This window comes from Vidua macroura, chromosome 5, assembly GCF_024509145.1.
Source record: "Vidua macroura isolate BioBank_ID:100142 chromosome 5, ASM2450914v1, whole genome shotgun sequence".
Taxonomy (NCBI): domain Eukaryota; kingdom Metazoa; phylum Chordata; class Aves; order Passeriformes; family Viduidae; genus Vidua; species Vidua macroura.
Genome location: NC_071575.1, coordinates 71,143,466 through 71,153,263, shown reverse-complemented (window position 1 = coordinate 71,153,263; position 9,798 = coordinate 71,143,466). Strand labels below are relative to the sequence as shown.

At 50.2% G+C, this 9,798-nt stretch overlaps 1 protein-coding gene across 3 annotated transcripts in view; it reads left to right on the top strand.

Annotated features, from left to right (window-relative positions):
* Positions 1-2,090: 2,090 nt before the first annotated feature.
* Positions 2,091-9,798, top strand: part of PLXNA4 (plexin A4) — a 414,284-nt gene continuing 406,576 nt past the window's right edge. For all 3 annotated transcript variants that reach the window (XM_053977321.1, XM_053977322.1, XM_053977323.1), the window contains exon 1: positions 2,091-3,289. In XM_053977321.1, coding sequence (XP_053833296.1) covers positions 2,108-3,289 — 1,182 coding nt within the window. In that variant the 5' untranslated portion in view covers positions 2,091-2,107. The remainder of the gene's footprint in view (positions 3,290-9,798) is intronic.

The following is a 9,798-nucleotide window of genomic DNA, read 5'->3' as shown; positions in this document are numbered from 1 at the left end:
CTCAAACAGGGACAGCTTCCCTCTTCTGCTGCCCTCTCAAGGATGGGCCCTTTTGAAAGAGGAATGGTTGCGTGGGGAGAGCTCATCCCATCACTGCTCTCTCCGTCATAATAAAGGTTATTAACAGCCTACGTGACCAGCCTGCCTATCCCCACAGAGCTCGCGAGACAGCCCTGCAAACTCTGCACTATAAGCTTGGTTTTATTAAATATTTGCTTGACCAGAGAGGCAAAGCAGAACAGGGTAAACATGAGTAAAGTAAATGTGGGCTGACCTTTGTCCATCATCCATCCAACGCCTGTGGCTGCTGCGGCAGGCAGGGCAGCGGGAGGTGAAGGTGATCCTACAACAGCTGGGCAATTCTGGCTGCTGTGCGAGAATTTTGAAATATTTGGGGTGGCATAAAAGCGGTGGCTGCTCTACAAGCCCAGATTTACCCTTTCCACTATCAGATCTAATCAACCTACGGGTCAAAAGAATGTGGGATTTATTCTCCCTATTATTTTTTTTGAGTAAATTTTTCAGTTCCACCGGCGTTAGCAGAGCTGCACAGATCTGAAAAAGCTGCACATCCAGACCTGTGTCACTGTCACATCTTCCTCCCTGCTGGGATCTGCAAACAGGGATTTTTTTCCTTGCCTCCTACTTGTGCGAGCCTGGCTGTCATCACTGATTACACCCCTGATTTCAGCAAAGTCACTCTGTGACAGAGGGGTTGGGACACTGCGGGAGAGTGGAGCTGTGTTTGGCTTGTGTCCTTTTTAAAATCAAGAGCAGCTTTGTGAAGTTCTGATCTGGATGACAGAGGGATGAAGGGCCTGGCCACCAGGTTTGTGTGGTGAGCACTCAATGTGGAGCTTGGCTTGTGAGGCCTGAGCTGGTAGAACTCCATGTCCCACATGCTCTGTGGGGCCATAAAGGGGTAAAACTGTTCTTAGTACAAAAGCAACTAAAAAAGTGAGGGAAAAGGGAGCGGATGGATGTGTTGAGCAGGAAGAGGTGTTCCCATGGGGCTTGGTGATGTGCCCATCAAAAGTTTGAAACCCATACTGCTCCCATCACTGTGGTCAAAACCTGGGAGATTTTAAGGGACTGAGTGGTGCAAGGAAAGCCTCTTCCCTTTCTTTGGAAAGCTACCAGGCTGGTCCTTGGGTCATTGGTTTTCCTACTTCATGGTGCTTTAGGCTTTACCACTGCTGGTAGATAAGCAACCCCTTTCTCCTCAGTCACCTGAGATTCCCAGGGGAGCTGGATCTCTTCTAGACGATGTTCCCTTGGCTGTGAAGTGGGTGGAGAGTGGTCTGTGGTGAGAGCCCAAAGGGAGAGAAGACACCCCGTGCTCCTTTTGCTCCCAGCCCTTTGCAGGTGTGGCAGTGACAGCTGGCACACCACAACCCCTGGGTCTGAACTGCAGGCTGGGCTGGTGTGAGGCAGCTTTGATCTGGAAATCACAGAGCTCCTGCTCAAACAGATCTGTTCTGGACTGGGATCTCCCTGAAAGGATGTTAATGTCACACCAGAGCTGGCTCCTTCCTGGCAAACTTCAAGGGTGGGAGAGCTCAGCATCCATCTGGCCCCATCCCTGTAGGCAGATCCCTGACCTTCTCTAGGCTTTAGTGCCTCGTCCAGAGGAGCAGGATGATAATCCTTCTCCAGTTCTGGTGTCTCAGATAGCAAATCCACAGCTGAGCTGATGCTGGCAGTGCAAACAGCAATGCTGGGTGATGTTTTTACCCTTCTGCTCTTGCAGTCAATATTTATGCTGCACCGTGGGGCACATGGGTGTGTAATGGAGAGGGAAAAGGTGCTGATTTATTACTCTGCTGTGTGGTTTCTGCTTTTTCTCCCAGCATCTTTTCTGTCAGGAGGGCTCCCTTTGTGCTGGTTTTAAGTAGAGAGCTCAGAGTGGAGAAAGGGAGGATTAGCAATTAAATACGCTCTGATGATGGCATGGTTGTGAAGGAGGGAGGAGGAAGGAATACTCCATAGTAATGTACTTTTGTTTTCTTTTTTCTCTGCTTGTAGGACAGAAGCTGCCAAGGAATTGGTGTTTTGAAGAGTTTTACAGCTTCTAATCCTTGTTGCCTTGGGAATACAAACCTCTCTAATGATGTCGCCGGCCATGTGGAAATGGACTTGCCTGGTTTCCCACCTCCTGCTGTCCACCACAGTGTCACCTCTTGGCAGACAGCAGCCACCCCATCCAAAGAGGCCCTTCATCACCTTCACTGCAGACCAAGCAGAGGGAAACTTCAACCACTTGGTGGTGGACGAAAGGACTGGGCACATTTACTTGGGGGCTGTCAACAGGATCTACAAACTCTCCAGTGACCTGAAGGTCCTGGTGACGCACGAGACTGGTCCTGATGATGACAATCCCAAGTGTTATCCTCCCAGGATAGTCCAAACCTGCAACGAGCCCTTGACGCCCACCAACAACATAAACAAAATGCTCCTCATAGACTACAAGGAGAATCGGTTGATAGCCTGTGGGAGTTTGTACCAGGGCATCTGCAAGCTCCTGAGGCTGGATGACCTCTTCAAGCTGGGAGAGCCCTTCCACAAGAAGGAGCATTACCTCTCTGGGGTGAACGAGAGTGGCTCTGTTTTTGGAGTCATTGTTTCTTACAGCAACATGGACGACAAGCTGTTCATCGCCACGGCCGTGGATGGCAAACCGGAGTATTTCCCCACCATCTCCAGCAGAAAGCTCACCAAGAACTCCGAGGCTGATGGGATGTTTGCATATGTCTTTCACGACGAGTTTGTGGCCTCTATGATCAAGATCCCCTCAGACACCTTTACCATCATCCCCGACTTCGATATCTACTACATCTACGGCTTCAGCAGCGGGAACTTTGTCTACTTCCTGACTCTGCAGCCTGAGATGATCTCCCCACCCGGCTCCACCACAAAGGAGCAGGTTTATACCTCCAAGCTGGTGCGGCTTTGTAAGGAGGACACGGCCTTTAACTCCTATGTGGAGGTGCCCATTGGCTGTGAGAAGAACGGGGTGGAATATCGATTGCTCCAGGCTGCCTACTTGTCAAAGGCTGGAGCCATCCTGGCCAGGTCGCTGGGCGTTGGCCCCGAGGATGATATCCTCTTCACAGTCTTCTCCAAGGGGCAGAAAAGGAAGATGAAGTCCTTGGATGAGTCTGCTCTTTGCATCTTTGTCCTGAAAAACATCAACGACCGCATCAAGGACAGGCTTCAGTCCTGCTACAGGGGAGAGGGGACGTTAGATCTGGCCTGGCTCAAGGTCAAGGACATTCCCTGTAGCAGCGCGGTAAGTGAAGCCCCTGAGCCCTCCTCAAGTATTAACAGGCCTTGTCTTCAAACAACCAACCTTAAAGCAGAGACCAAGGAACTGAGACTGCCTTTGTCCCAGTGCTGGCTCTGCCTCCAGCTCACCACACCGATTTAACCAGTTCATGCCCCAGTTAGCTCACGGACAAGCTGGTGAAGGTATCAGAACAAGCAGACATGCTGTGTTTGCTGGTGAGCTAAACCAAGGGGCCATGGAATATTTAGGAGGAATGTGCCTGTTGTAGTTACTTCATGGTGCAAATCACAGGTGTGAAACCACTTAGACCCAGGTGCACTCTCGGCTCAAACCTAAACCAAAACAGGACCTAGAGATGTCAGTGGCTTGTGCCAGTCTCTCTGTGTATGCTGGTGTAATTTTGCTTCCCTGGGCTGTAGCTGGGGAAGGATTTATTCAGGGAACTTTATGAAGCCAGGGCTTCATTTCTTCCAGGGCTGAGAAGCAGTGGTCATTAACCATCAAAGGCCCTCGCCTTCCGGTCTCCAGCCAGCTCTGCACTGAGAAATAAAGGCCTGGCTGCAGAGCAAGGATTAAACACTGCAAGATTTAAGGGCAGGATTGGGGAAGAGGCTGGTCTGCCTGACCTACAAATGGTCCGAAGAAATTGCCTCGGTTTATTGCGAGTGCCATTGCAGGAATGTGCACAGGGCTGGCTTTGATGGCAGGCACAGACATGGGCATTACACCCAGGGCTGCAGGAGCCTCTTCCCCAGGCTTTGATTCCCACCCTTAATTAGCTCTTTCAAGTGAGAGGCGAGCTCCAGTCTGAGCAAAGGGAATAGGGAGAAACGCCAGAGTGCTTTTCTGCCCCGAAATCTCCAGGCAGGCAGTGCTCAGGATATGGGATTGCTCCGTGGTGCTCAAGCCTTGTTTGCTGGGGGATTCTTCTGATGCTCCCTGGCAGGACAAGGACAGACCGTGAGGAATGTGGATGGGGGTCTCATTGCAAGGACACCGATCCTGCCTTACTCTGCCCTAATTCCCCTTTACACCCCTCAGTGTTCTTGCTTGACCTTGCCCTGCTCTCATTCTCCCACACCGAAGGGACAAGTCCTTGATTTCAGTTGGGATCTCTGCAAAGCTCCCTGTGGAGCACTGCGCAGGGAGAAAGGCTGTGCCCAAATCTGGCTTTGATTTTTTTTTTTTTTTTTTTTTTTTTTTTTTTTTTTTTTTTTTTTTTTTTTTGTTTAGCCGCAAGGCCTGTGCGCATTCAAAGAGCTGCCTTTAGATTTAAGCTGGGAGCTTCCCACTGGAGTTTCTTTCCTGGGCTCTTAAGCCTCTCCATGCATTTGCATATTAGCTCTGCCTGTGCTCCACACTAACGTTTGCAGTGCTGGACCTCTCCTGTTAGGAGGTTTGAAACCTCTCAGTCCTGCCTTCTGTGGCTTTAGACAGGAGCAAAAAAGGCCAACAGCTTTCTTGTGTCCCATGGGGTGAGTCCCAAACCAAGAAAACTGGTGTCAGACTGAGTAGGGACAGGACTGCAGAGCTGGGAGAGAGGGCACGGTGGGGAAAAGTGTTTGAGCATATTTATGAGTGTACACCTTCACTGTGAATCAGAGACACTGCAAAAGAACCTGGAGATGCTTGAATTGAAAGCAGGAAGTCTGAAGTGTGTAACTAAGTAGGCTGTCCTCTCCTTAAATGAGCCTACTTAGAGCTGCTGGCAAGCCCTGCCTGAGATCAGCTGTGCTGCCTGAGGGAAGAGGTATTAGTGACTTGGCTGCTGAAAGGGGTTGCAGAGTCCAGCCGCTAAGCTTGGAAAATATTTGATGGTTGGTGAAGAATTTTGGAGGCTGGATGTGTGTCTGTGAGAGCCTGGTCTCCTCTGCTGATGTCCTGCTTGCCAGCCAAGCCCCAGCACTGCTGCTCTGCCACTTAGCACATGTGTTAGAGGCAGCTCTAAAACCAATTACAGAGCCATCAGTGAGCCTTCCCCCGCGTTTGTGGGGATGTCAAATGTTTCTCTGCTGCTGCAAACAGAGGCCTAACCTGCCTATGGTCCAGGCTGGAACTGAACTTCAGCTCTGCTGCCCTGCCTTTGGCAGCTGAAATCCTGTATGAGAACAGGTCCAGCTGGGCACTGGGCATTTCAAAGTGACAGAGGAGAGTTTGGATTAGGTGTTAGGGAGAAATTCTTTACACAGAGGGTAGTGAGGCATTGGAACAGCTTGCCCAGAGAAGCTGTGGCTGCCCCTGGATCCCTGGAAGTGTCCAAGGCCAGGCTGGACAGGGTTTGGGGCAAGCTGGGATTCCCAAACCCCAGTGGAAGATGTCCCTGCCCATGGCAAGGGGTGGCACTGGATGATCTTCAAGATCCTTTTCAACCCAAGCCATTCTGTGATTCTTTGTGGTATTAGCTGTAGGACTGAGGAGCTGGGTTCACTGCTCTGTCCTGGCTTTTAGTAACAAATATTCTTATAATTTTTCCAGTATTTCTAACAGGGCAATAACTGGCTCAAAGTGGATCCACATGACTGGATACTTCTGCTCCTGCCTTGGTGTAATCCTTGCCCAAGGCTATTTCAGGGCTAGAGAAATCTCCTGGGGACCATTCCCAGCACAACTCTCCTAACCTGCAGTGTGCACAGAAAAAATTCCAGGGATGTGGGGGAACAGTTTCTGGTCCCCAGTAGCAGATTCTGTAGCTCCTCTGGTCCTCTGGCAGCTTGGTTACATCTGGAGCTGAGAGAGTTGAGGTCAGGAAAGACCCTTGGCTGGACAAACTTTGTCTCATGGTCAGTATTGAGCGAGAGGCATTGGGTCCCCAGATGTCCTGCAGGGTTGGATGTCCTGGAGACTTGTTCCAGTCTGGTTTGCAAAGGTCAAGGCAGAGACAAAACCAAAAAAAAACCTCTGTGATGAACCTGTGATTGCCTCATGCCAAGTGCCTGTTGTAGATGTCAGCAGTGTGGTAGCAGAATTTCTAGAGTGGGAAAGGTAAAAGTCCAGAGATGAATGGAGAATCCTCAGTGTTCATTCCCCTCCCACCCCTGTGTTACAGCTCTCCTCCCATTCATCTTGAGCATAAATCGAAAAAAAAATGATAGATTTTTATGTCTGGGCTGTTGATTTGCAAATTGGTGATGTTCACTCAGGTGATGAATGGTCTCAGGTAATACCTCTCTGCAAAAGCAGGATAATAGCTTATATTTAAGCAGTACACTTGACCCCAAATGCTTAGAAATTCATATAATCAGAGAAAAATGAGGCTGGGAAAAGAGGATTCTTATGAGGTCATCTGATTTGCCCTTCTGCCCTACTTATAACGCTTCTGACAGATGTTTGTCTCACCTGTTCTTAACCTCTGGCTATGGAGATTCCTCTCTCTCCCTAAAATCTGTCTGTGCTGTGAGGAGATTCCCTCATGTGGAATCTAAATCTCCTCTCTGGATACTGAACCCTTCCTACTTATGCAGTCAGAGGGCACCTTCAAACCCTGTGAACATGCAGGGCTGCTCTGGAGGGGAAGAAACAGCCTTCTTAAAACAGAAAACCAGCTTCATGTTGGGTGAAGAAGGCTGTGGTTTCAATGTCCTTCACAAACTTTGTAATGGAGCAGCCTGAGCTGGTTGAAGTTATCCCTGCTCATGGCAGGAGGCTGAACTAGATGAACTTTTAAGGTCCCTTCCAACCATTCTGTGGTTCTCTGGCAGTGTTGGGGAATGCTGGATTTCTTAAAAGAAAAAGAGGAGGTGAGGGGGAAAGGGCAGTTTGAGAGGAGGATGGAGATGTAAATGTGTCATTTCTCAAGAGTTGATCATTGGGGGATTTGTTGATTGTCATTACAATGAAATAAGATTAATGGGTGCATTTTGAAGCCTGGTGGGAGTTCCACTCCGGGGATGCTCAGCAGAGGAGGCAGGGCAGCCTTCCCCTCTGCCTTGGGGACTGGGCAGGTGAAAGCTGTGAGACAAAAAGCATGGATGAAGAAGAGGAGGGTACTGGAGACTGACCCCAAAGCAGCCTGAGGGTGTCAGGGCTGTGGGGAGATGGAGAGGAGCAGGGATCCTGCTGGAACTTTGGCTGGTAATGAAGCCCCAAACCCAGGGTGCTGCTGCCATGTGACCCTTGCTGTCAGCTCAGGAGTTGCTCACATCCCAAGGCTGCCCTCCTGGGAGATCCTGGCCTCCACCCCAGCCTGATCCACCTCCCAGACTAAGAGACTCCAGTCCCTGCCATGAAAAGGTGTCACCTCCACCACTGCAGCTTCCACCAGACATGCAGCACCAATATCTCTCCAAGATAATCAAAGTGTCAGTCCCTGTGTTCCTGCCTGGCTTCTGCCTTTTGCTGTATTTTCCTTTCCTTTTGGCAGGAAATGGGGTTTGACTGTTTAAATTGCTGTATTCAGCCTCTTCCTGTTTTTCATGGCAGCGCTGTCACTTGGGGGAGAACAGAAATGTTTTCAAAGCTGGCTGGCCAACAAAAGGTCTTGTGTGAAGAGTTGGGCAATATTTTCCCAACACTTTGCTACCAGAAGTGGATGTTTGGGTCCCAAGCCATTGTCTGACGAGTGACTTGGCTGTGAAGGCTTCCTGTGCTTCTGGTGGCTGTTGGTAACTCCCCAAAACCTCTTTGCAGATGCTGCTGGTGAAATCTCTGAGAGTCCTGCACCATCTCCATGCATTTGCTCCTCAAGTGGGCTCTGCTCTCCTGCTCTCTCCTGCTCTCTCCTGCTCTCTCCTGCTCTCTCCTGCTCTCTCCTGCTCCCTCCTGCTCTCTCCTGCTCTCTCCTGCTCTCTCCTGCTCTCCTGCTCTCCTGCTCTCTCCTGCTCTCTCCTGCTCTCTCCTGCTCTCTCCTGCTCTCTCCTGCTCCCTCCTGCTCCCTCCTGCTCTCTCCTGCTCTCTCCTGCTCTCCTGCTCTCTCCTGCTTTCCCTGCATCCCCTGCCCATCCCCGGTGCCCACCAAGCAAGCACTGCTGTTGTCACGGGGTTGAGCTGGATTCAGGAGGAGTTTTTGGATTAGTCCTTCCATGCTGGGCATGCTTGGAGGCCAGCTGGGTGCACAGACACTTTCCTTTGGCAGCATTGGGATGAGCACTGCCTGGTCCTGAGGGATGACCCTTGGGCTCCCTCCTGCTCCATCCCACCAGGTTAGGAAGGGCCATTTCCAGCTCAGCTGGTGGAAAGACTTTGTGTAAGGTACTGGACAGTCAGCTTGACTCCTGGGAAGGGGAGAGATGGCTGAGATTTTTTTTTTTTTTCCAGCCTATTTCATATTCCTCTTCCTCCCAGGTTTGCAATCACTGGTGTTAACAGGGACGGCCAAGATTTTTCAGCCTGTTTCATATCCCTCTTCCTTCCAGGCTTGTGCTCATCATCCCTGGTGTTACCAGGACACAGAGAACCTCTGAGACACCAGGATGGGGAGCAGCAGGAGGTTATTTTATGGGGGGGTTGGCTAAGGCACAAAACCACAATTTGTAGCCTGGGGTCTCCTGGATCTTAGTGCTGTGCCCATCTGTTGCAGGAGGAGGAAATCTCTTCCTTGCTCTTACATTCCTCTCTGGCACGCTGGGCAGAAGAACAGGGTCATTTAGAAAGAAGCACCAGCTGGAGCTGCTGGAAAGAAAAGGGGAGTTTCGAAGGGAAAAATCACTTTACAAGCAAAAAAAGCAGGAATTGTCATCCCTATCTGTCATTTCTCCCATTTCCCCCTAAAAGAGAAAGGTTGGGGAAAAGGAGTGTTAGCTTTTGCTTAGTCCTTGGGAAGAGGAAGGTGTGGAAGGAGGTCCATGCAATCCAGGTGCTTTGGCATTTTGTCCATTTCTCCTGGCTGGATTGGTGAGTACGTGAGCCTGACTCTTTCCCAGGGGAATGGATCAATCACAGGGATGAGTTATCAGTTTCATTTTACCTCATAGTCTCCCTGTTTGCCAGCTGGGCTATCCTAAGTAAATCCCTTTGTGTGTGTCAGTGCCACTGGTGCTTGCACAACAGCACTTTTTGCTCATCCTGGCTGGACAGACCATGCACAAGTTTTGTGTACACGTCCTTACTCCAAATTTTACAGGCTGGTGTTTCTGATTCAAAGGGTTTGTGAGCAGGTGAGGTCAGCTCTTGGTCAATTTTTAACAGCGTTTTCTTCTTTTTCCTCTGAAAATGCAAATAAGAGCAGGAAACCCCCGCAAAAATGATAAAGTTCAGTTTTTGGAAGGGCAGTACCCTCAGCAATGCTGTAATGCCTCTCTGGGAAAGCTCACTGGAGACTGGGAGCCGGAGCAAACAGGCTGCTGGCTGCCAGATCTGTGTTTGTGCACTTGGCCACATGGGTTTGTGTTGGATGCCGTGCGTGGCGTGTGCGCTGCTGGGCCCAGCAGCTGTGATAAGAGGTGACAAGTGTCCTCCTGCCGACACTGGGGCTGGGGAGGGTGGAATCTGAGCTGGGGAGGAAGAGGGACACAATCACTTCTGATTGTGATAAGAGTGAATTATAACATCTGTATTGTCTCAGCCTTCTGATGAGA